The sequence below is a fragment of the Nansenia antarctica genome, assembly GCF_963989245.1.
Source record: "Nansenia antarctica genome assembly, chromosome: 8".
In the NCBI taxonomy this organism is placed as follows: domain Eukaryota; kingdom Metazoa; phylum Chordata; class Actinopteri; order Argentiniformes; family Microstomatidae; genus Nansenia; species Nansenia antarctica.
In genome coordinates, this window is record NC_137678.1 from 11697014 (window position 1) to 11724656 (window position 27643).

At 42.8% G+C, this 27643-nt stretch overlaps 1 protein-coding gene and 1 pseudogene across 2 annotated transcripts; both read left to right on the forward strand.

The window, feature by feature from the left end:
- Positions 1-6618: 6618 nt before the first annotated feature.
- LOC308163866 (vacuolar protein sorting-associated protein 33B-like) lies at positions 6619-19166 on the forward strand (the record flags this gene model as incomplete). The annotated part of the gene is made up of 7 exons (XM_080538049.1): positions 6619-6717; positions 16269-16401; positions 16626-16699; positions 17145-17246; positions 17763-17838; positions 18547-18669; positions 18896-19166. The coding sequence occupies 7 exons, from the start codon at positions 6619-6621 to the stop codon at positions 18973-18975; spliced, it is 687 nt and encodes a 228-aa protein (XP_080394175.1). The 3' UTR covers positions 18976-19166.
- Positions 19167-19631: 465 nt separating this feature from the next.
- LOC308163867 (protein regulator of cytokinesis 1-like) lies at positions 19632-25762 on the forward strand (annotated as a pseudogene). Its single transcript has 14 exons — positions 19632-19642; positions 20039-20171; positions 20274-20396; positions 21104-21336; positions 21981-22151; positions 22602-22751; positions 23032-23179; positions 23408-23544; positions 23665-23760; positions 23905-24051; positions 24254-24364; positions 24572-24685; positions 24863-25018; positions 25691-25762. The product of its transcript is annotated as a protein regulator of cytokinesis 1-like (transcript).
- The last annotated feature ends 1881 nt before the right edge of the window (positions 25763-27643 follow it).

A 27643-nucleotide genomic window follows, 5' to 3' on the forward strand; every position in this document is an offset into this window, starting at 1 on the left:
GAACAGACTGCATCGATCAATGAACGGACTCCACATTACGTTAACTGAAGTCTGTTAAATTGTTTGGGATTAATGTGAGTTTTCGATTTTCTCTTTCCAGTCTTACCCTTTTTTATCAATAAAACAACGTCATTTCTATAACCAGGTCTTGCTGGTTGGGAAGGCATTTAGTTTAGCTGCCTGTCAAATCATACTTAATCGGACTCGGGAGTATGACAATGAGGAGAACATAACTGTTTATTGAGAAACAATTGATAGGCTGGGATACGTATATAAAGAAATACCACAATGTCTAGATTTATAACATTTTATTGAAAAGTGCAACATTCTCATATTCGTTGCTCTTCTCTTGAATCCGTTATTCCTCCCCGAGTTTTTGCACGGTGAGCAGAACATTTTTCCTTCCCCATCTAAACGCTAGGCAGGCTATTACCGCTGTTTCGCGGAGTCATCATCATGCCGGCGTCAAATCATATAATAATAAAAGAAATATATAGCCTGTAGTATATTGCTATGTTTAGCATAGATCTGGGATTGATTGCTATTGCCTCCGTAGCATTACATCTTGACAATGTTATCATCGATCGACTAGTGTGGTCTAGTTGTCGTTGGGATGCTGAATAAAGACGCTCGTTGAACGTTGCTCCAGAGACCAGAGTATTATTAATATAAAGTGTATCTTGTAAGTTAGAGAACAACAAGACACAACATAGCCTATATATTCGTCTTTTTTAATATAGAAGGAATCAGAATGTGACAATTAAACTTTAGCGAATTGTATTCAAAATGTTTTCACCGGACATTATGACCGAAGAGGTTTAAATATGTCGGACTTCAACATATTTTACCGGACAAAGACCGGTAATTACCGGTTAACGGAAACCCTGATGCCAGATGTATACTAGTAACACAAATCATATGGATTTATTCTTTGTCCCACCCATTCTATTTCTATGATACTTGTCTAGTTTGATCCCTTGTGTATTGATATGTGAAAGACCAAGTGGATGTGTTAACCCTATCATGGTCTCTGTTGTTCTCAGGGCTGCACTAAGATGTTCAGGGATAAGGAAGGAATTAGGAAGCACCTTCACACCCATGGACCCCGTGTGCACGTCTGCGCGGAGTGTGGCAAAGCCTTTGTAGGGAGCTCCAAACTCAAACGCCATCAACTCGTTCACACAGGGGAGAAGCCCTTCCAAGTACGTACCTACACTCACACTCACAGACACACTCTGTTAGAAACTCTGAATCGCTTTTATTACATCTCAATGTACAAGTACACAAGAGTAAAATTCCATTGGCTTTGGTTCCTCAACATTTACATTGCAGTATCAAGATAAACAATTACAACAGTAAAGTAAATAATTAATTATAAAGTAATAAAGTGATGGTAGTAGCCAATCGTACTGCAGTGGATTCAATAGTGCAAAAATGCTCTGCAAAGTACGATGTAAGATGTAAGATGAAGTATAATATAATACAGTACAAGTAGTTAACTCTCACACAGGGGAGAAGCACTTGAAAGTACACTCCCCTCCCCTCGTTAACACACATAATTACACAATTTCTATGTTCTAACACAAGTCTCCTTTCTCTCCTTGCAACCTATGAGCAGTGTACTTTTGAGGGCTGTGGGAAGAGGTTTTCGCTGGAGTTTAACCTGCGCACACACGTGCGGATCCACACCGGAGACATGCCGTACGTCTGTCCCTTCGACGGCTGCAATAAGAAGTGTGCCCAGTCAGGCAACCTCAAGTCCCACATCCTTACACACGCCAAAGCCAAAAACAACCAATGAGGACCCTCCTACTAGCTCAAAGTCCCCAACCCCCACAGCAGCATCTTAGCAACACACAAGACACTTTTTAATAAAAACTGAGAAGACAGAAAATTCAAAGAAATTCAAAAGGTACTGAAATTCTACCAGTCCTTCCCCTGTTGTATTGGCTGAAGAATACAGTGGCACTGTGTTACACACCCCCCCCCCCCTCTCTCTCTCTAGCTGTCGCAGTGGCATGTTGTTGCCGGAAAGATGGAACTCATGGACAAGCATCAGAGTCTATTCTTTTTACCACAAGGTTGAAAGATGGGGCAATCTGTTTTCAATTAATTTCACTGGTCTGCATTGCTGCATAGCTTTTAATTTTCTATTTTTCCAAGTGTGCATAATTGTACACTCCTTTTGGTATATGTTGAGTAAGACAATTATTTCCTGAGTATTCAGATCTGCTCACCGTTTGAGATATGACATGAGTTACTGTATCACATGCTTCATACGTGTTTTATGTAAAAAGTTCTGTTTTGTTTGCATTTTCATCCCTACTTTGGTTGTACTGCTCTAAACCTGAAATAATCTTGTATACCTGTATTGTATGACTGTATTGAAGTTATGTAGACATTGATAGAGGTGTGGTTTAAAGTGTTAACCAATTTAACTTTTAGTCATGAGTTGCATTCTTTTTTTATGGATTGTCCTATGAACGGAGAAACGTGAAACGTTGACTCACTTTGAGCCTGTCTGTTGGAGTACTCGACACACGTGAAATCGACTGACCATCAGTTTCTTTGTTAGAATGTATTGTACAGGCGTCAACCATGAACTTCCTATGTTAATATTTACACCCATGTATTTCAATGGCCCACAATAAAAGGGTCATCCTGAATCTGTTTATTACATCTACTGTCATTATTTGTATTACAATTCAGTGGTGGTGTTACACGCATTTTAGATATGTGTTGAATTATTCGGTGATGGTTTTATTAAATCATTAGATATATGGAATACCGTACTTGCCCTTTTTTTACAAGCCTAATTCCATATTGGCCCTAAATTCAAGCACTTGCATAGATCTGAAGGGATTGGATAGGGGTACAACTACTATGGTGAAAATTAATAAAGAGGATAGTGGATATCAGCATTAGGGATGCACGATATGCATTTTTTCCCAACCGATACCGATACCGATGTTTACCCGCTTCTCGTGGCCGATAACCGATATGAGAACAGATATAATTTCACAGTTGATAACCTGTAGTTCATGCACACCTGAAGGTAAGAAAGGCTATGTAGTGAGCAAAGATTGATGATTTAATATTCCATAGTGATCTCACCAAATCTAACTTACATCACTATTGTTAACACAACAAAGAGAACACTTCTGACTCTTCAAATGTTCATTTATTATTTCCTCTAACAAACAGAATCTGTTATAGACAGTGCACAATGCTTTTTTTAGCCAAGATCTGGCCTCCTTTTATGAAAACAAAAAAGGCTCACCTAAGAGTAATTAGATCAAAAAAGTGTCAAAAATAAAGTGCATCTTGTCTATCCCTGTAAATTGAAAATGCATATATAAAATATCAAAAAAATAAATAAATAAAGTGCATCAGTCAATACAAAAATAAAGACTTTTAAAGAACCAAAAGTTTTATAGAACTTTTACAGAAACTAGTGCCAAATGGCTGCTTAGTCTGCAGATAAACAGAATGACACAAGGCACATAGTAGGCTACACTAGTATGCTTAATAAACCTATGTGTGGAATAGAGCGGGGTGTGTGTGTGTGTGTGTGTGTGTGTGTGTGTGTATGCGTGTGTATGTGGGGGGTCAGCATTGATGACACAAGCCTGATTCTCATTCGAGGAATCACTTGAGGCTTGAATCCCAATCGAGAGTTGCCTGAACGAGGCTTTCCTTTTAATTGCAAATATACTAATTGACGTACGTGGAATACCCCTCCAGGTGCGGGCCTTAATTAGTGCAAACAGGTTTGAGGGGTCAGGCAAAGGACATGGTCGAGTCAAGCAAGGATCAGGTATCGGCGTTGTAATCCATGGTGCTGGGCTGGAAGTGTCCAAGGTGCTGGGCTGGAAGTGTCCAAGATGCTGGACTGGATGTTAAAGGGGCCCACTAATGACCTAAATAAAACATTATATTTCTGATGAGTCAACAGCACTAGGGCTCCATCACAAAACCCTTACTGGAATCTTCATGCACTCTGTGAATTAGTCTTTACTTTTCTGATGAGTCAACACCACTAACCCCATCCAGTGAGGCATGTAGATGGCATATGTGTGGCGGCCTGGGAAAACCCTTCACATTGGTGGCATTTTGACATTTTCATTTTTTTACATTTCCATAAATTAGAAGTTCTCAGCTATTCATAACTGGTTGAATGACTGAGATAGCCCTTTATAGCCCTTTACTTTTTTTAAAAGTTATGAGCATTTTAATGTATCATGTCAAAAAAAGTGAAAGTTGAGAAAAATGGCTTCAAACTTTCCAACAGATTCCAACATTTGCTCCAGTACCATTCTGCAACATTCTACAATCATTCAGCTTCAGCACTTGGCTTAATGTGTGTGTGTGTGTGTGTGTGTGTGTGTGTGTGTGTGTGTGTGTGTGTGTGTGTGTGTGTGTGTGTGTGTGTGTGCATGCATCTGTGTGTGTGTGTGTGTGTGTGTGTGCGTGCGTGCGTGCGTGCGCGCGCTGTGAAAATACCAAAATATATTAAAATAGACGTAAATATCATCAATGAAATATTTTAATAAATTGATAACTCATTGAATTCACATTATAACATTCAAACAGGTGAATACACGTTTGAGCTTGAACGTGGTTATAATCATGTACATTTGCATAAGCAACAATAACTGAAAATGTTTTATTTAAAACTGGCGCCCCACTTACTCAATTGTCTCCGCTTAATCAATTATCTCTATCTCTTTCCACCTCCTTCTCTGGTTACCCCCCCCTAACCTTATAGCACAACACAGGGAATTAGGAATTAAGGAATTAATTAATTAATCAATAAGGAATTAAACATGCATACAGAGAAACAATGTGCTCAAGTGACATGACCTTTTTTCATTTATCAATTTCTTCTCATATAGAGGCCAATTCATGTTTAATTTACTCCACACACCTATTCTACATGTGTCAATATCACAACATCTCAGAATCTCAATTCATTAACATTAAAGCACTTAATCTACTCATCTACTCTTCGGATTGTCGTGAAGCTCTGGGAGGTTTTGGTATAGTTGGACAAGGGCAGGTGATGTCTTGGAATTCCTCAGCAGTGAATGGCCGGATTTCCTTGTAAAGGTACCACTGCCGCCTGGCATCCAGCCCGTTGGGAACGATGATGGAAGGCATTTCAGAGGAAAGGGGTACTCCATCTCTGAGCAGATTCTGCTCTGTAATTTCACTGTCACTGAAGTCTTGGATCTTCACCGTGCCTGATCCTTCAGTGAAGTGGAAATGGTGTTTCCTCTTGATCCCCACCACCTTTCTGAGGTGAGGGCTGAGGAAGCTCATCCAGTCGTAGGTTGGTACGATGACCTCCCCACTTTCAGTGCCACAGATCTGTGCAACATTGACATGTGAGGACTGCTCAACCACATGGACAATGTCGCTGATGCAGTCCACCTTTGTTTTTTTGAAGAGGCGCTTCACCAAGCCGAAGCACCAGTCGCAACTGAACTTGGTGTGTCCAGTGAGCAGGAAAGACAGTGTGATTTGTTTGTGCCGTCCAGTCAGAACCCGCCACATCAGGTACCACATCATGCAGGAGTTTTTGTTTTGTCCAGCGCAGTTGTCTGCATGGAGATGCACATGGGTTTCTCCTAGCCCATAGTTTTCAAAAAAGTAGTGCAGCATGGATACCACACAGTTGGCACCCTTGCTTGTCTGGCAGCTCTCATCAAGGAGAAAGTTCACCTGCTTGGGGAACGCCTCACAAGCAACCCCAAAAAGGCCACACTTACGGGGACATTTGAAATACACAGGGCCGGGCTGCAAAGGATTGGAGGGGAAATGAACTTGCTGTGCAAAATCAAAACTGTAGTGCATTTTGCCAGAGAAGCTGAAGGGTGGATGGGGCCCAATATCGGCACCAGGAGGCACCTCTTGCTTGACTTCCTTACACAATTTCTGGTAGAGGGATCTCTCCATGGTAGCCCTCCGCAAGTGCTCCTCCATCTCATGCACAGCCTCACTCTTCTCACTGTCAGGAAGATTTGCTGCACGGGCCAGTTTTGCCACTCCTGACTGACAGTACCAGCAGAGATCAGTGGCCGGACGCATGGTGGTGACAAATGGCACTAACTGCTGCCATAGCTTCCTAAAGGTTCTGTAGGAAACCACTCGTCTACCAGCACCCTCAGCTGCTAAGCAGTAGTGGTTGTATACTGTCTTCTTGCTGCAGTTGGTCGGCAGGAGTTTCAAATCTGATTTCCAGTGCCTCGGTGTGCGCCCCGGAAGGACTATAGCATTGGCCTCTGCATAGTTTAGTACGAAGTCCACAACAGCTCTCGTATCCTCAAACTTTAAGGCATTGGCAGGGAGCCTTTTCTTAGATTTGTGGACCCGTGCTTCTACTCCAGCTGCCTTGTAATGTTTTATTAATGCATTGAGTTTGTCCTGCCCAATGCAGTGAAGGAATTTAAATACATCTCTGCAGATCCTGTAGCCATGATAATAATAGTCTGTGTGTTGAGCCTTGCGCTCTGTTTGGTCCTTCTTCTTAGATCGAATGGTGTGATTTGATAAATGCATTCCGCAAGAAAGTTTAGACAGGATCACAATGTCAAGCTCTTCGTGGGACAGACTTATATGTTGGAGGCGGACATGAAGGAGCTCTTCTTGAAGAAATCTGGTGTGACAGGGTTGACCCTCATTCAATTTACAATGGCATACGCAGTCAGCATCAGAGTAGTCAGCATTGCCCACATCTCCAGGATCAACAGGGAAATCTGATCAGCCAGGTTCTCAATGGTAGGATGTGACTCTGTGAAAATAAAAATAATGTAATATAACGTTTTTATATTACTCATATTACTCATATTATGCCACCAGGAGGTTTGCTTCCTAAGCATCAGTGGTGTAGTCTAGTGTTTTCTAGTGGGTATACTGTGATTTTCCCCTCCCAGCCTCATATCTTTCATTTTGGAACGCCATAAAAATAAGTCTGTGCTCCCTGTCTAACGTTATATCTAACATTACATGTTATAAGGCTGATCTGTGCATGATAGTGCTGCATTTTGACATATTTCATGGTACATTTGATGGTACATGACACTATAGCCAAAAGTCAAGTGCTTCGTAACACAGACGGGGTGAATTTTATGAATGAAAGTGTGAAAGTGGGTGTACGGAAATCCTTGGCCTTTCCTAGTGGGTTTACGGCGTAGTCCTGCGTATCACGTAGACTACACCACTGCTAAGCATCTTGACTCAGACTATGAATTAGCTATGTAGTAGCTAAGTTTCTTATCAAGAGTAGGCTACATAGGTATTGAACATAATTGTATTATCATTATCATTATTATTATTATTGCTATTATTATTGTTTAAAACTTAAAACTGTCTTACCTTGCTCTTCATCTTCATCCTCTTCAGGAGGCACATCAAGGTGTGGTCTCTTAGGAGGACCCTTTCACCATCACTCTCACTTGACTCACTACCACTAGTGTCATCCCCCTCAGATTGAGGAGTAGTAGTGGTAAAATAATTATCAATTACTTCTCTCAACTCGTCTGCCTGAGCTATATTGCTCATGTTCATCTGAGCTAATTCATTGATACAACGTGAAATGTAATCTTGTGAGGCTGCCATCTCTCTCTCTCTCTAATCTAGGCTACTTTGACAGGTCAAGAAGCTGACTGTAAAATTTTCGCAGGGGTTGACCACCCCCAGCAACAATACACGTCACAGCCCATTTTCTCTTGTCTCTTGTCTTACTCCATTGGATAGGTGAAAAGTAAACAGGAAATGTTTTAGTAACATGTGAGAATGGATTTGTGTTGTGGATGGATAGCTGACCAGATCGACAGCTATGTGTAACGTTAACTAACTTCAGTCATAGTAAGTGACGATTTCCTACAGTCTTTATGCAGCACGGGTGTTCAGCCGTAATTATCCTATGGTTAGTTTGACTGCTTGTGATGCGGTGTCAGTCTGCTCGCCTCGTCGGTATGCGAGGGACAGATCCATTTGTGTGTCTTCTAGTTAAGATGTTATTACTTTATGCTTATTGTGAGCATCAGTAAACTGGCAATAACACAGGTGGAAGTATCGTCTCTCCTTTCGCTCATGTGTGCGTGCGTTGCTTAACTGAGAATGAGCATGAGACTCTGAGAATACTGAGAATGAAACTACCCACCAAAAAATAAGTACTTTCTCTTTAGTTTTCTTAAAATGTTTATTCACCATAATGTAGTATGGAGTTCAAAGTACTAGAATACCACATAATATCAAAATCGCAAAAATCGCGATTTCCATCTATTTTTGCTCTTTGCCACAAACGAACGCCAGCGACATCCGACGGGTTTTCCCAGGCCACCACACATATATTTACGATATGTAAAATGTGTGCTCTAAAGTGAATGACCAAAAAATGCCGTAGCCCACAAACACCAGAAATGCAAGAAAGGTTATGAGGTATACCAAATGGACCTGCTACGACCCTTCTGTCTAGCGTAAAATGCTTGCTCCAATTGTGTGCGATATGTTTGTTTTCTCTTTCTTCATTTTGCTTATGCTTGCTCTAATTATAAATATATTGTAATCATTTTTTCTTCTAACTAATGTATTTTAGGGTGCATATTAGCAACTTATGGGCCATTAGGCTAGAAAACCATCGGTTCTCAAGGCTACTTACTCTTTACATTAACAACTTGTCGGGGACTACAGCTGGAAATTAGTCATGTAGGCTAAAGGTGCTCCTCTATTGCTTTACTGTTAAAATTGATTTAGCACTTGATGTATCAAGGGTACGATACAATTCCTGTAATGCACGGTCACTATTACCTCAATCAACTAAGGAATCGTTTCCTTTGTGGGAGATTCCACTGACAGGTTCTGACGGCTTGCCGGCACTTATCAATATGTGACAGCAGCTGGTGAAAGCAGGAACAAGTCGGCTACGATTTTTTTTTTTTACTTTTATTCAGAACATTTTAAATAGATGTCATCATTGTTAAGTCAATGACACTCGCTAGTCAAGCCAAAACATTGCAATGCAATGGACGTGGACGTTAGGCCGTGTATAGCTGACACTAGAACTGGCTAACTCGTCTTAGTTGAGGATTTAACTGCCGACGGCAGCAACAGAATGTATTCTGAAGTGTACAGAAACATCTTACCTTCAATACAAAAAACATACTGCCATGGCAACTAGGGAAAAGATAAACAGATTTTAGGCAAAAAGACCTCACAACAACTAAATTCAGGGAGTTATTATTTGTATTACTAATAACTAAACAGTGTGATACTCCACCCCTACTCTAAAACTTAACGCCTAACACTGCCTAAAGAAATGGCAATGGAACTGTCTATGTCTGGACCATGATGCTTTCTCTTGTGTTTTAACAGGTTGCTGGATTTAATGAAACTCTTCTCACACTGAGAGCAGTGGTGTGGCCTCTCTCCTGTGTGTATTCTCTGATGTTGCTTTAGGGTTCCAGGTTGACTGAAGCTCTTCTCACACTGGGAGCAGTGGTACGGCCTCTCTCCTGTGTGTATTCTCTGATGTTGCTTTAGGGTTCCTAGTCGACTGAAACTCTTCTCACACTGGGAGCAGTGGTGTGGCCTCTCTCCTGTGTGTATTCTCTGATGTCTCTTTAGGCTTCCTAGTAGACTGAAACTCTTCTCACACTGGGAGCAGTGGTACGGCCTCTCTTTTTGATTGATTGAAAACTTGATTTGCAGAAGTAGGTACATGAAAGTACATATTACATACAAGGTCAACTAACAGGATAAAAACCCAAGAAAGCCACTGGCTTATTTCAATTGGGGTCCTTGATTCTCAATTCATCGTTACATGTAAGACAGACAAAAAAGCTAGTACTATCTACAAGATAATACAGACAAATAACTATTACTATCTACAAGATAAACACACATCCATCATGGGAAGAACAATACAACAAAACATAAGGTATGTACAGCGGGTAGGACAGGTGGGGACATACACCACAGGTGGGGGCGGGGGACAAAACACAAAGTATGTACAGTGGGTAGTTCGGGTCTTTTAATCTGATTTTTGATTTAGAGGGTCCAGTTACGGATTGCAGCCTCCTGTAAATGTTTTTTGAGAGTGGTTTTGAAGGTGGGCAGTGTTTTGCACTCCTTTAAGATTATAGGAAGGGCGTTCCACATTTTTACTGCATAGTTTGCAAACGAGTTTAACCCCTTGTTTGTGGTGCAACGCGGTTGAACGTGGTTCGTGGAGCTTCCTCTGGTGTTGTATGTGTGGACGTTGTTCACTTTTTGGAAGTATGTTGACAGGTACTTGGGTGTCTTTGTGGTGTAGCGTATCTTGAAGACCAGGCCCAGTGCAAGCTGCTGCACTCTGTCAACTACTCGTAGCCAATCAAGGCTCAAAAAATGAGCAGCGGTTAGATGTGTCCTAGGGTTGAGGCCTAGCAGAAGCCTAACCAGTTTATTTTGGGCTGTCTGGAGTCTTGTTTTATGGGCCTTTGTGGTTCTATAGTACCATGATGTTACGGCATAGTCGAAGTGACATTGAATGAGAGCTCCTGATAGGGTCCTCAGTGTGTTTTTACTGACAAGTGAGGATATCCTGTACAAGAATCTAGTTCTATGGTTCACTTTTTTGATTACTTTTGCTGCCATTTTATCTCCGGAAAGATTTGCCTCTAAGATGGAGCCCAGGTATGTAATATCCTCTTTTCTTGTGATATTAATGTTACCCACTTTTATTTTAAAATTTTCAGCCTTTCTGAGTTTAGATGGGGATCCGTATAGGATGGTTTCAGTTTTACCTAGGTGTATTGATAGTTTATTGTCAGCTAGCCAGATGCAGATTCTACTCAGTTCAGTGCTTAGCGCTTTTTCCACCTGCAATATGTCCCTGTCAGAGACCAGCAGAGCCGAGTCATCCGCGAACAGGAACAAATTGCAATCACATGCTGATGACATGTCATTCACATATATTAGGAACAGTAAAGGTCCCAAAATGCTTCCTTGTGGAACGCCGCAGGTCACTGGGAGGGGGGGGGACAGTGTTCCGTTCACACTAACCACCTGTTCCCTCCCCTCTAAGTAGGATTGCATCCAGCTCACCGATGTTCTATCGAACCCAATTGCTTTCAGTTTATCTAACAATATGTGGTGATCTACTGTGTCGAAGGCCTTCTGGAGGTCCAGCATGACCATGCCGCAGTACTTGCCCGAGTCCACCTCATGGTTGATGTGGTCGTTCAAATAGAGAAGGCATGTGTCAGTGGAATGGGATGTTCTGAATCCTGATTGAAATTCATACATCAGCTTTTTTTCGGTAAGGTACCTATCGACCTGTTCATAAACTATTTTTTCCATAAGTTTCGAGATGGAATTAAGAATAGAAACAGGTCGGTAGTTGCCTGGGTCTAATTTGCTTCCTTTTTTATACAGTGGGGTTACCCTTGCTATTTTAAAGTCAAGGGGGACGTGTCCCTGTTTGATGGAGAGGTTTATTATGTGGGTGATGATTGGGGTAATGGAGGCAGCTGAGTCTTTTAGAAATCTGGCTGGAATATTGTCATGGCCCGTGGCCTTTTCTGAGTGTAGAGCGCCTAGCTTTTTAAACACCTCATCGTTTGACACCATGGAGAGTTTAAAATCATCATTGCGTACACCCAGTTTATTGTAGAACTCACGGATGTGCTCTACACCATAACGCCCTGAGTGGGGTGGTAGATTGTTAACTAATTTAGTGGCTATGGTTGTAAAGAAAGTGTTTAAGCACTTAGCCACATCCAGCTTGTCTGTAAGGAGAGAATCACCAGATTTGATGCTGATGTTTGTAGACCTGGTTTTGAGTTTTTGACTGCAACCTAGTTGGCTATTAAGTAGCTTCCAAAGGTCACGTGGTTTGTTTAAGTTTTCTTCGATTTTGTTATCGAGGTATTCTTTCTTAGCAGATTTGGTCATGGTAATTACCTGATTGCATAGTTTGTTGCATTGTTTTTTAATTTTCTCAAAGTGGGTTTTGTGATCTTCGTTTAAGTGTTTCACTAATTTTGATTTGCATTTTTGAACTTCAGAGCATTTTAGGTCTCTGACTTTCATAGCATTTAGAATGTCCGAATTCATCCATGGTTCCGATCGGGTTTTAACCCTGGTGGTTCTCATGGGGGCTATACTGTCAATAATATTTAGGAATTTGGTTTTGAAACCTAGCCATGCCTCTTCAACCTGTGTGCATTTTAGTTCATCAAACCAGTCTTGATTCTCCAGTTTATGGTTTAAGGCCTCACTAGAATAGGATTTAAGGGATCTAGTGGTTATAGTTTTATGACCGCCAGCCTTGGGTTTTTGTTTTTTACGAGTGCAAAAGATCATGTAATGATCACTTAGCCCACATACAATAACCCCACTCTTGGAGATTTTGGACTCATCCGATGTTAGAATGAGATCTATGGTGGTTTGAGTAGAAATACACACCCTAGTGGGTTTGGTAATTTGTTGACGGAGACCGTGTAATTCAGAAAACCTAGTGAAGGATTTGAAAACGGATGCTTCATTTCTGAGCATGTCCGTGTTCAAATCTCCAATAAGAATCTTTTCCACACAGTCAACGTCATCCAAGCACCCCTCAAGAATATCATAGAAATCACTCTGATCGGGAGGTCTGTAGATAGAACCAACCAGCACCGGTTTTGCTTTGTTAAAGATAATTTCAACCCAAACAGATTCTAATTTGTCATGATTCAGGTCATCACGGGTGTTAAAGATAATATCGTTGTGAATGTACATGCAGACACCACCACCATACCTGTTCCTGTCGTTTCTGATGACTGTGTAGTTAACTATTTCAATCTCTGGGTCTTTGATGGATTCATCAAACTTGGTCTCAGAGAAGCTCAAAATATGAACCTTGCTGTCATGGAACATTTCTCTGATTTGGTCCAGTTTAGGCACAAGACTGTTCACATTAAGGTGAACAATATGCAGGCCCTTACTGCTGTGTCCAAATAGAGAGTTTATGTCTTTGACTTGGAAATAGTCACCACCATTTTGGTCATCGTCACGTTGAGGATTGGGGGGTGGGGGGGGGCGCCCATTGTTCAACGGTTTCGTCGTAGAGTCTCCGGGTGGAGAAGGGGGGGGTCGTTGTCGGGTGGGGGAGGGAGGGGGGAGGGGGGGGTTCGTCACCGGGTGGGTGAGGCCTCTGTGTTCGTCACCGGGTGGTGGGGGGGGGTTCGTCACCGGGTGGGGGAGGGGGGGTTCGTCACCGGGTGGTGGGGGGGGGTTCGTCACCGGGTGGGGGAGGCCTCTGTGTTCCCTGGCTAGTTGGTGGAAGATAGGTGGGGGGGTAATGTTATTAGCATATCTACCCATTGTTTTGCTAGTCACGTCTGAATCCTGGATGTCTGCTGTTGCCGGCAAACTAACCGGTTTGTCGACAATGGCGTCAATGTTTATGCTCGTAGCATTTGCCTGGGAAAGATATAGTTGTTGTCTGGCTAAACGTGAAGCCCGCCTGGTTGCGACTGGTCCGGGATTCAGCTGGATGTCTCCCGAGAGCAGTAGATAGAGCCATATCACGGTTCTTCTGTCCATTCTACCTGTCGGGGGTTTGTTTCTTCTCGTCCGGTCCGCAGTCAGCGTCGTGTGAATGGTTGTTGCTCCGAAGCCCAAACATTTCTTCGCGGCGTGGAGATAAAAGTCGCTATGTGTCTCACCTTTTCCAACAAAGTTTGACTCCTTCTCCATAAGATGCAAGTTCTGTGGTGATTTGATGTACAAATCCGTAATCCATAGAAGGAACAGAAGAAAATGTGGTATAATCCTCGCCGTTGCGCCCGTGCGCTGATAGAAGCGACTACTCATGGTGACTGCTGACTGCTGGATGGAACTGTGTAACTGCCTGTGTGTATTATCTGATGTCTCGTTAAGTTTCCTGGTTCATTAAAACTCTTCTCACACTGGGAGCAGTGGTGTGGCCTCTCTCCTGTGTGTATTATCTGATGTCTCTTTAGGGTTCCTAGTTGACTGAAACTCTTCCCACACTGGAAGCAGTGGTGTGGCCTCTCTCCTGTGTGTATTCTCTGATGTGACTTAAGGCTTTCTAGTAGACTGAAGCTCTTCTCACACTGGGAGCAGTGGTGTGGCCTCTCTCCTGTGTGTACTCTTTGATGTCTCTTCAGTTGTCTCGTCTTAAGAAAAACCTTCCCACATTGAAGGCAAGGGCAAGTCTTCTCTCCTGTGTGAGTCTGTGGGTGTGATTCAAGGAGAGATGGACAAATTAAACTCTCACTGTGGTGACTCTTCCGTCTTGAGCGTCTGAGTTGTTTATGGTTTCCAGATGCGGTGGAGCTGGGCTCACTGTCTGAGCCTGGGTTGGGGCTCTCTCCTGTAAGGATAGGAACATATACAGGATTAGAAACATTTAGATTATATTCAACATTATTGTCATTGCAGAGTACAAGTACCAGACAACGAAATGCAGTTTAGCATCTAACCAGAAATGCAAATAGTGATATAAGGGCATGATATAAATAGAACAAGAATGGTAGTGATAGGTAACTATGCAATATACAGTATGGGCAGAGGAAGTACTGGAAACATCAGTTTAGTTTAGAGGTATATACCATTATGGGCTAGGTAGTTTATGTACAGTGACCAGGGGTGTGTGCAACCAAGCAGTAGTGCAAAGGCTTAATTGGGTTGACCACAGTTGGGGGGGGGGGGTACTGAGAGTCAATATGAGAGCAATAAGTTGTGTTTCCATAGGCTGAGCAGTGCCAGAAGTAACATCTCTGGGGTCTGTAGAATACAATGACTGAACACAGAGTTCAAGAGAGACTTATCGATGCCACAATAGAAGAGACCAAAGAGGCACTGTCAGCCTATGTTTTGACTGTTCCAGTAGCATAGGTGAAAGTGGGCCGGAACGGTCCGGTGCTGCGTTCGGGCAAGACTTTCTGTGCCGTTGGGGGACGAGATGCAGCTCCCTGTCAATCAAAATCCGATTGCTGCAGAGTGCAGAAGCAATCACGATTCACGATCCATCATTTCCAACAAGGAAACACATGGCTGATGTTATGTTTCCTTGCGTCTATTTTAATACCATTGAAAAGGACATGTTAACCCGCTTTACAGTAGACCCGACGCGACGCGACGCGGTTGGGTGGGCAGCACTGGGCACTGAGACAGTCCGACCGGGATTACAGTCGCGCCGGGGGCGGGGGGACAGTCACACCTTACAGTAGGTGGCCGTGAGACTCACGCATTTCAACCAGTTCTCGTTTTGCGGGACTTGAAATTCCTTTAAAGAAAGTTTCGTGGCATCTTTCTGCACGCTCGTTAACTTCAGTCTGCAATCGAAGCGGGAGGCGAGCGCTAATGGAAGAACCTGTGTTCACGCGAGCTGCATGTAACGTAGCAATTATGGAAGCATATAGTGGACTTTATTCAAATGTTAGCAATTGCATGTTCTAGGAAACACATCCGCTCATTAGAATTGCATTTGAATTTGAATATTGTCTGAAAGAATGCATGCAAAAGTGGAACATGCAAATGCAATCTCAAATTGCATTAACATTTGAATTTAGTCCACTATATGCTTCCATAAGCAAGCCGTGTTGCCAGATTGGGCTACTTTTGGTCACACTGGACGGGTGGATTCGGCAGCTTTTAGACTGGTTGGGCTGGAAATTGTCAATTCCATCTGGCAACCCTGGTAGCAAAATATGTGCATACGTATCTGGTAGCCTACTGGTACTTTCAAATCGCATCGTATTATTATTATTATTATTATTATTATTAATAATTACAATTTACAATACAAATACAACAATTGGGGGTCCCTCAAAGAAAATGTGGGCGCACTGCGCGCGCACAACATCAACCTCCAAGGCTTGATTCTGACACAGGAAAAACCCTGGTATGTACTGTATAACATGATAGCCATCTATGAGCAATGCACTGTATATAAGATGATGACCAAGGGTCTTTCTGCTGCTGACCAAGGGGTTGAGTTCACTTGATGAGGCCCAATTTTGTTTTAGACTCTGTAGGCTACTGTATTTGTTTATTAAGACTTAAGATATATTATCTGAATTTCTCTTGTTTTATCAAATGTTCCAATTATTTTCATTTCTTGTGCTGGTTTAAAATGGCAGGAAACCAGCACAAATAATTGTGTGGGAGATGTGCAGATGTGTGCATGATTTTATTTATTTATTTTTATTAAGGAAAGGAACATAAATGTTTATGTTTTGTTGTGGCTTGTCTCTTGTCTTTACCCTTGTCAGAGTTACGGCGTGGAGCACCTGGTCACCTTCACCAACCTGAAGCAGCTGGGCCTCCTGGTGGAGCAGCACCCAGGAGAGACCCTCACCGTCATGGAGAGCAGGGTGGGCAAACTGGTCAACGACAAAACTGCAGGTGAGAGAGACAGGCTGGATCCCATTATGGTTATACCAACCTCCTAGCTTTCCTTGTCTCCTCTCTACACCACTGCTGGATGAACTGTCTCGATGGACGTTGCTTTGTGTGCTTGCTTATCCACAATATGTGTATCATAGATATTCTTAGTGCGCTGTAGAACGCTGACACGGGCAAGATGCTCTGTTAGGTATCCGTATTTGACCCTCACAATGTTTTTTTAGGGAAGCTGACAGATGCCTTCTCCTCGCTGGCGAAGAAGAGCAATTTCCGAGCTTTGAGTAGGAAGTTGAACCTGGTAGGTACTCAAGTGTTTTTAATAAACTACTATTATATTTTTATATTATTTTGTACAAATGTCAAAATAATTCATAGCACCTACTGAGCTACTTAAAGCCTTTGAACAAAACATTATGAATACATCATAACTAAACTGTATCCCCCCAGAAATAAAAACAGTCAAAATCATCCCACTTCTAAAACTGCCATCCCTTATGTCATTTTATCAATGAACGTGGTATTACTGCTATTTCAACATTTAGTTTTGTGCATATTGAGTAAAATACTGTGGGCGAGGGGGCACGCACACATGCAGTGACATTTTTACCAAGTCACTGACAATGAAGTCACTGACGCTGTGAGGATGCTAAAATTATCACTGTATGATAAAATCCACCATCCCCCCTGATTTTCTTTTACAACTTGAGTACTGATTGTAATGAAACTCAACATTTCATGCGAAGGTACCCAAATCAGACGAGGAGTATGACCTTCATGTCCCCCGAGACATGGCCTATATCTTCAGCGGGGCCTACGTCCCTCTGACCTGCAAACTCATCGAACAGGTAGGTGATTCTGTCATGGATGGAAGCTACAGACTAGTCTCACTGAGTCAAACTCTCGCCAGATTAGATTATGTGTTTCCGAGATCAATTACGAGATCAATTTGTGCTTGCTTGGCTGGGTCGGGTGTGTGGGGCGGGGGGGGGGGGGGGTGTTTGGGGTCTGCCGCTGTGTGCTGGTAGGCAAACTGTAGTAGTCACCCTAGGAGTAGAGGGCTGCAAGGGAACTTTCCTGGCTACACAGTGTACAGTTTTTTTTTACTTTTGCCTGCTTTTGCTCTGTCGTTATGTCAAGCGCATTGAGTCGCATCTTGTGAGAAATGCGCTATACAAATAAAACTTGATTTGTTTTGATTTGATTGGAATTACAGACGACTTGCACCAGCCTCCCCTCCCGGCATCCATACCTCATGGAGCCCTGATCCTCCTCTCTACCGTGAAGAATGATGAATGTCCAATGTCATCCTCAGTGCTCGTGATAAGCCTTTGATCTTTGTGTTCTGTCTGATTGACCTGCAGGTGTTAGAGCGTGACGGATGGACAGGGCTTGAGGAGGTCAGCCGCATGCTCAATGGAAATGAGTTTGCCCTCAAAGGTGAGACAGTTTGGCATGATATACAAATACAATCCCGATTAAGCCTAAACCAATTAAAAATCACTTTCAATGATGAGCCCATAGAGTAGCAGGGGACATTCAAATCCCCCTCTTTATTCTCCCCTTTATCCCCTTTCTCCTCTCTCTCTCTCTCTCTCTCTCTCTCTCTCTCTCTCTCTCTCTCTCTCTCTCTCTCTCTCTCTCTCTCCTCTCTCTCTCTCTCTCTCTTTCTCCTCTCTCTCTCTCTCTCTCTCTCTCTTTCTCCTCTCTCTCTCTTTCTCCTCTCTCTCTCTCTCTCTCTCTCTCTTTCTCCTCTCTCTCTCTCTCTCTCTTTCTCCTCTCTCTCTCTCTCTCTCTCTCTCTCTTTCTCCTCTCTCTCTCTTTCTCCTCTCTCTCTCTCTCTCTCTCTCTCTCTCTCTCTCTCTCTTTCTCCTCTCTCTCTCTTTCTCTCTCTCTCTCTCTCTCTCTCTCTCTCTCTCTTTCTCCTCTCTCTCTCTTTTTCCTCTCTCTCTCTCTCTCTCTCTCTCTCTCTCTCTCTCTCTCTCTCTCTCTTTCTCCTCTCTCTCTCTTTTTCTCTCTCTCTCTCTCTCTCTCTCTCTCTTTCTTTCTTTCTTTCTCTCTCTCTCTCTCTCTCTCTCTCTCTCTCTCTCTCTCTCTCTCTCTCTCTCTCTCTCTCTCTCTCTCTCTCTCTCTCTCTCTCTCTCTCAGCGAGAAACAATGGAGCAGACGCGAAGGGGAAGACAGATGCCCAGCGAATCGTCCTGGTCATGTTCCTGGGCGGCTGCACCTTCTCTGAGATCTCAGCACTGCGGTTCCTTGGCAGAGAAAAAGGTAACAGTTATAAGGGACTCTTCAGCATAGTTCAAGACTAATTCAACAGTGTGTGTGTGTGTGTGTGTGTGTGTGTGTGTGTGTGTGTGTGTGTGTGTGTGTGTGTCTGTGTGTCTGTGTGTGTGACTGTGTGTGTGTGTCTGTCTGTCTCTGTGTCTCAGTTTGCATGCTTTAACTGCATTATTTATTTATGCCAAAAGTGTGACATAATCTATGTTTCTCTTAGGTATTAAATTCATTGTGGTGACCACTGCCATTACAAACAGTGCTAGACTTCTGGAGGCTATGTTTGACAACCATGCATGAGTCATCTCTCTGTCATCAATCCCAATGAGCACAAACACCAGGAGACGCCTGAGAATACAACTTGGACGAAGACAAAAGCAAACCGAGACTCCCTGAAAGCATTGTTCAACATCTGATAGACATTCAAATTCAGTCACTAACACTATCATGTGATACACTAATTATCTTTTGTTATATTTATTCATTTACTGAAATGCTCGTTGACCAACTGTGTTATACTGCACAAGGACTCTCTTTTATGTTGAAAATGTCTGTAAAAAATGTTTTTCTGTTCACTTGTACAAAATAAATATTGTAATTTTAAAATTATTTATTATGTGTGATTTACAGTCATGATAAACTTTTATGATTGTCTTACACACAGGACAAATAAACAGGACAAATAAACATTCAAATGAAAAGACGCACTTAAGTATGTCATCCACTGTTGACAGTTGACACGCCCTTGCGCATGCGCGAATGGTACGAAAATAGTCTTGGCGAATCTTTTCAGCCAATCAGAGGCCAGACTAACAGTTGATGCGTATTTTGAATCTTGAATCTCGGTTTGAACGACGCGATCAGAGCTGAGTGGGATTGTGGATTCAGTCATTTCTCTGCTTTTACCAGGGACACGAACACGACTGTACAAGGAAATAACATTATTGGAATTCACGATGAGGAAGAGGTAATTGCTGGTTACGGGAATTATATTTGCCAAATGTTTCACCGTTAGATGACTACGTAATAATTAGCAAGTCTGTCTGTACAATGTCAATGAACTACGCGACATAGCTAGCCATAACTAACGTTACTAAATAACTGGCTTTTGAAAATGGCAGAACACAGAACGATTTTTTTCGCTAATGCCCTTGGTTTAGATGACATTTGGTGATTTTTGGTTTGACTGTTGGGAGAGTTAGTATCAATCGGTTTGGGTGTGTCTAAAACTGAAGAACTGAAACTGAAGAACTGTGAAAAGTGTGATCACTGACATTAGTGTCATTAGTCTGTGTTGTTGATCCATGATGATGAAAGCCAACTGGTTTCTATCTGAACCTGTGCGGTCTGTCTCCCATTCCAGTGAGGTGCTCGCTGCGGAGTCTGTGGCATGCTTGAATAAAGCTCTGTGCCACCTGAAGGACATCTGGGAAGAGATCGGGATCCCAGAAGACCAGAGGCTGGAGAGGACCAATGTGGTCAAGAACCATATAAAAGTGAGCAAATGACAACATTCTCAAAATGCATAACACGCATGTCTACATTCACAAACACTGTCTCTCCCAGCATAGACTAACTAACACAATGTTCTGTCCCAGAGTTTGCTGGACATGATGATTGCTGAGGAGGAGTCCCTACGGAAGAGACTCCTGATAAGCATGGACAAATGCAGGAAAGATCTGGACACACTGTGTCTGGAACTGCACAGACCCCATGTGGAGGTACAGTGTGGATGACTCCTCCAAAATCATATGAATAGTGTGCAGCTCTCTTTCTTTCTTTTAAGTTTCACCCGCTAGCCTGCATCTCAACTATGGTGTGCGTTTTTATTTCAATAACATGGTCAATGGATGACCCCAACATTCTGACAACAATAATCGGGGTTCCCACAGGTCCTTGAAAGTTTGTGAATTTGAGGGGAAAAAATCAAGGTCTTAAAAGTTTTTGAAAATAGACATGGGTCATTGAAAGTGCTTGAATTCCCTCTCTCTCTCTCTCTCTCTCTCTCTCTCTCTCTCTCTCTCTCTCTCTCTCTCTCTCTCTCTCTCTCTCTCTCTCTCTCTCTCTAAAAAAAATAATATATATAAATTCAAAAAATGTTTACTTAGCTCATCAACTAGTAAATAAGTCTCTGTATTGCTTTACTTTACACATATTTCACAATATATTGTTTTGCTGTGCTGTGGTAGAGAAGGCAAGAGACCATCTAGTGTTCACACATTCAAGCCTCTCTTTTTAATTGTTGTCTGTGAGCGGATAGTTCCTATTATATAAATTCTCATCTAGATCTGTCTCAAACTATGCCGTGTTGGGTCCTTGAATTTGACAGAATTGAGTCTTGAAAGTCCTTGAAAGGTGTGGGAACCCTGATAATAATTGTGTTCATCCTATATTGACTGGTTGTTGTTGCGGTCACCCCACTGACCAGGAGGAGCGGGGGAACAGCATGCTCCAGCAGGAGAAGGACATCCGGACTCGGTGGAGGTTCTGTTGAAGGAGAAGGACCAGAGGATGCAGCAGCTCAAAGCCCTGGTCGAGCAGGACCAGGACCTGTGTGACATCCTCTGCGCCCAGCCCTTCTCCATCGCCCCCAAGGACGTCCCCTCTGTGGAGCAGCTGGACAGCTTCCGCAAGCACATCGCCAGCCAGAACGCAGTGAAGGTGTTTTATTCAGTTCATTTGTCATGTTATACAAGCTCATTGCTATTCAGACTACAGTAAACATTGTTACAGACTGCAGTAAACCAAGTCATATGTTTAATATTAATATTTATTTAACAGAGCCAGCACAAAAAAACATGTATTTTTTAAGGGTGTGCTACAGAAAAGATCAGCATCATAATAATTTAGATTAGATTCTACTTTATTGTCATTGCAGAGTATAAGTACCAGACAACAGGGAGGGGTGGGGGGTGGATACTGATTGTACATATGGGGTGGGGGGATACTGAGAGTCAGTGTACCCCGGGGGGGGGGGGATACTGATTGTACATATGGGGTGGGGGGATACTGAGAGTCAGTGTACCCCGGGGGGGGGGGGGGGTGCGGGGGTACTGATAGTATCCCCCCACCCCATATGTACAGAGAGTCAGTGTAGGAGGGGGGGATGTTTATCAGAGTGACAGCTCTGTGAAAGTAGCTGTTCTGGGTCTCTCTACTTCCTGATTTACCTCTTAGATGGTAGGGGATCAAACAGACCGTGGCTGGGGTGCATTTAAATGGCACTCTCATTGATTGATGTAGATAAAATGTGCACATCTGAGCAGTTGTGACCCTAACAGTATTGCTGTTTTACCTGAGTTCAGAGCCAGAGGCACGCTGAGTTTGTGGGCCTCAAGAGGAAGATGGTCCTGTGCATGGATGAGCTGGAGCAGCTTCCAGAGAGCAGCTTTGAGAAGGACCTCGTGTGTGAGGAGGAGGAGGCTTTCTGCCTGTCCAGAGAGAACATTGTAAATCTGAAGGTTCTCCTCTGCCAGGTGAGAAACCACCATTAGGAATCTGTTGATGACATCATACTGAGATTCTGTTTGCCCAGAAAATAGCTTTCTCAAAGCTGCTCCATTCACTACAGTACAGCTACACACATTCTGTAATAATAATTTTAAAAAAGTGCATTCCGCTTCTACTGTCAGACCCATTCTCCAGTGCTCAGGTAAATGGTAAATGGACTGCACTTATACAGCGCCTTATTCACACACACATTCACACACCAATGGCGGCAAGATACCATGCAAGGCGCCGGCCCACTCATTGGGCGCAATTTGGGGTTCAGCGTCTCTTGCCCGAGGACACCTCGACACGTGGCCAGCCGGGGACCGAACCGCTGACCTTGCGATCGGTAGACTCCGGCTCTACCTCTTGAGCCACAGCCGCCCTACCGGCTAGGTGCTAACTCTCCTCTGTGCTGTGTTGTCGTCTGTGTGCAGCTGGAGGAACGTACGGTGGAGAACGAGGCTGTGTGTGAGGCCCACCGTGAGAGGGTCCAGAAGCTGTGGGACCGGCTGCAGGTCCCGGAGGAGGAGAGAGGGGCCTTCTCTGATCACATGGTCCAGTCCAAGAAGAAGAACCTGGAGGCGGTCAGTCAGCTCACATTCACCACGTCACGACTCACTTGATCACCTCCTAGGCCTAGTCAGCTCTACTTCCAACAGTCTGTGTTCTATGTTTTCGATAAGGTCTGGTTAGTAAAACCAGGAGAAACTCTTCATCTCTTTTCCCGTAACTCATTTTCACCACGTCACAACTTAACTTGATGACCTAGGGGCCTAGTCAGATTTACTTCCAACAGTCTGTGTTCTATGTTTCGATATGGTCTGACTCTGGTCTTCTTCTTCTTCTCTTTTCCCACCACATCAGTTACAAGAGGAGATCAGGCGTCTGGAGGAGCTCAAACTGCTGAACATCCGTCACGTCACCGAGGCCATCCGGTCAGAGGTAGCTGTGTTATGGGAGAGGTGCTTCCTCAGCACTGAACAGCGGCAGGCCTTCGCTCCCTACTTTAGCGGTGAGTTAGCGTTTTTAGATCGGTCGGATTAGTTGTCGTGGTTTGGATTAGAACAAAGGTTTAGGTGCACTAATCCATCAGCAGAATCCTATTTTTTTTTCGCAAAAATTGGTTTGTTGTACAGTTTATGCCTGTAAGTGGTGGTTTGATTCTTTCACTAACATATCGAGGGCCTCCTGTGCGTTGAAATCTTCGAGCTCTAAAGCGGACGTGTTTTTATTCTTGCAGAGGAGTACACTGAGGAGCTGCTGGGTCTGCACGAGGGTGAGATCCTGAGGCTGAAGCAGCACTTTGAAGAGCACAAGGAGCTGTTTGAGGGGGTCCACCACTGGGAGGACAGCTGGAGGCTCTTCCTGGATCTAGAGGTGAGCAGCAGCATCAACACACACAACAGAATAGTCCTCTAAGAAGGTGATGTTTACCAATTCCTTCGTTGTAAGTTTTTAGCTACCATCTCCCTGACCCTTGACCTTTCACCCTGACAGAGAAAAGCCACAGACCCCACCAGGTTCACCAACAGAGGAGGAGCCCTCCTCAAAGAGGAGAGACAGAGGTCAGAGTTGCACAAAAGCCTGCCCAAGGTAAGAAGACGTAGGAATGTTACTTGTTAGATTGGCTTCTGCTGTACTTTACTGTACTATTGGCATTGCCTACTACACTACATGCTAGAATACTAATCACATTGTAAGCTATATTTCACTGTTTACTGTGCATTTGTTTTTCAGCTTGAGAAGAAGCTGAAAGCCCAGATAGACGTGTGGGAGCAGGAGCAGGGGCGGGACTTCCTGGTCAACGGACAGCAGTTCCTGCAGTTTTTGGAGGAGCAGCGGGAGACGCACCGCGTAGAGAAGGAGCAGGAGAAACTGGAGAGAGTGAGGAACTAGTTCTCATCATGTAGCTCAGTGGAGGCTGGTTGGAGGTAGAAGTATTGAGGACAGGCTCATTGTAAATGCATGAAACGGAATGAGGAATGGTATCGAACCACCCCAGCCTCCCCTGATGTAACTAGTAACTATACAAGCTCTCTTAGACTTGGAACAGTTTCACTTAATCTAATCTAAATCAATGTTACAGCAATTGAAGAAAAGCAAGCAGACAGAAGTGGATATGCTCTATGGAACGTCCGTCAGAACACCAACTAAAAGGAGGTTCCTTGGCACTGTGACCCCCAGTAAAACACGAAAGGTATATTCAGTTCTCTTCTGGCATTTCTGTGATTAAAGCTCCTACCTATTGCACATCTCATGAGTATATAACAGGTAGGTTACTTCCACTGAGTGGCTTTCTCCTCCATTTAACCTTTCCTCCTTGTTTTAACCTTTAACCTGTACGGGCGATGGCATTACTAACCCACTCTCTCTCCCTTCCCCTGTCTGTGCGTTCTTCTCTCAGCTCAATGCCACCTCCAGCATCTCTAGCGCCAACTCTAACAGCACCGTCCGCTCAGCTTTTGGTGGAACTATCTGCCATTCACCTGTGTCCCGCCCCCCACTGTCTGCAAACAAGGTTGGTTGGTGTTTACACTCTTGATTTGAAATGCTCTTTAGAAAGCATTCTATCAATACAGACTAATCGTTGTGTAATTTCGCCAAAACCTGATTTGCATGCAACTCCTCTGATAACATGAACACATTAGAACATTTCATCCATATTCATGTGTTTTTGTGTGTTTTTTTAATTCAGGTTATGGCGGTGCGAACCCCAGGGCAAGGGAAACCTCCCCACTCAGGGCTACAGGAGCGACTCAACAAGGAAAACGCCGGCGTGTTGAAGACCCCGGCAAGTCCACATCCTAACTTCAGCATTAACTCCGTTGCCAGCACTTATTCAGAGTTTGCGGTAATTTCCATTTTAATTTAGTCGTTGCTTCTCTCCCCCCACACACATTATTTTTGTCATTCTGTGCAGCACCACACAGTCTAGTCAATGATATGGACATTAGGAATATCTTCATGATATGGACATCAGGAATGATACAGTAACTGATGATCAAATTGGTTCTGTTTTAGAAGGACTTAATCAACATCTGTGAATCTGTTCAAGCAAGGTTTGTTTGAATATATGGATTTCTAAAACCAAACCCAGGTCATATACTTACCAACGCTTTCTATATCCAGCTCTGTAGATGCATGTTGTCATTAACCTCTATGCATTAAAAATCACAAAATGCTTCAATCCCTGGTTTTATAGTGCAAGTGGCTGGGTTAGCCAATAGCTGAATGAAACTAGGCTGTGTGATGCTGGCTGCGATTAACCACTCTCCTCACCCACTCTTCAATCTCTATTTGTTTTCACTTACGAGTGTTTGTTCTCTACATAGTTAATAATACTGTATTTTTTAATCATCTGCAATAACATGCAGTTCATCAGAAAATAATCATGCTTAGAAGCAGTGTCCAATATATTCCTTCTCTTCCATTTTCTACAGCTGGTAATGTTATGTATTTATTTTATTATTATTCTTAATATTTTTTTTAAACATTTGTAATGTTTGTCTACCTTTTCCTGCAGCGAGATCTCTCCAAGGCCTCTAACACCAAAAGCAAGCCAGACATCCTGAACTCCACCATCACTCACCTTTGACCTTGACACAATGACAGGATTGATAGTATGACATCCTAAGCCATCCAATCCAATCCATCCAAAGTCCCGAACAACTCCATTTCTGAAGTGGATCACTACATATGTATATACATTTTTATATACATTTTTTTTGTATATGTTTTTATATGTACCGGTACATGGGGTAATAACATATTAAATGTTTGGGGGGGGGGAAACATTTAAGTTAATGTTACGAATCATATTAACACAATTTTTAAGCTTTAAAAGAATAGCACAGTATTAGTATGGAAATGTATACAAGTAAGCAAAACATAGTGTTGCCTGCCTCTTTAGCTGCGCATGGCTTTAGTGAAAAAGACCATTGAGGGTAGCGAGATTTCTTTCCTGCAATCTAGGGTTTCGGAACTATTTGTATATAGCACACTGATCAATGAACATTTTGCACATATTATTGTATGTTTTGTTTTGTATGTATAGTATTCTCTATACTTATTTCATCACTTTTCCTTCCAACTGTAGATTTCATTATATGTTTATTAGTTCACTACAGTCTTGTACTTGCACTACAATAGATATACGGTGTTCTGTTTCAATGGCATATGAATGCCACTGTTTGACAAAGCTATGTTCCTGGCAATAAAGTATTGGGGTAAAATCATCTGTAGTAGAAATTATATTGTTCTCAATTGTTACATTTTAATTTTTTAATTAAAAAAAATAATAATTAAAGGTTAAATGTGTAAAAACAAAAAATGTGTATTGGTATCAACTGTTATGCCAAAGCTTGTGATCCAAGAATGAAAAATAAATGCTTTAATTGTCTGCCTCTCTTTTGGGTTGATCTCTCATCCGGATGTGCGGTAGGTGGGACTGAATATGTGGCGGACCGAAGTCCGTTTCGGATATTTTGTAGTTCAGCTAAACGTGTTAAATGTAACTAACATTACGACCACATCGCAATTGAATGGAACACTTTGAAGAGGATTTAGTGTCTGCACTACGAGAAGTTGTCAACGATGGGAATTGGCAAAATGTAGGGAAGAAGTGCGATTTTGCCTCTCCATGCACGAAGTAAGCAGCACGTCTTGCAAGGAGCTGGCAAGAATGTGTGATTTAAACACTCAGATATATTGCCAGTAGAGGTCCATAGATTGCAATACCCATCATACTGTTCATAACCTTTACCCTCCGTCATAATTACAGCTCGATATGGTTATTGATATGGTGCATGATTTCTCTAACTTTCCCAAGGCTGTACTCTGAAGATGGTGAACACATTGTGCTGGTCCAGACTGAAGATGACAGATTGTGGGCTATGGATTCATCCTGCCCTCATGAAGGTAGACACATTAATGATGGAATGGGTTTTGGAGTTAGGCCAGCTGTTGGGAATATGACTTCATTAGTTTGATGTGTCAGACACATATTATGTACATACAGTAGCAGTGTTTCCCCTAGGTTTGCTGCCTTGGGAGGGTGGCATGGATCCTCCACCCCCCCCCCCCCCCCCCCCCCGTTGTGAAATGTTAATTTCTCCCCCCCCCACACAATTAGTGTAACAGATTAGTAACAGAACAAGTTATCTCTGCTGATTGAAACAAACTGTTACAGGACTCAATTTACAACAAGTCAAGCCATTTTTTACACATTTGTTTTTTTTATTACATATTTATACATATTATTTACATTGTTACACTATGTCGGGCAAGTTGTCACATTGGATTATCAACGGATAAGAACACAACTAATTAATTGTGAATATTGATTATAATTTCAAATTCCAAAACCAAATTCAACTTCATTAAATAACTCAAAATTAAAACAATCATGCTTAGAGAATCTGGCAAATCATGCCTTTGAATCAAAACATTAATGCTGGCATGACCCCTTTTTTTCTTG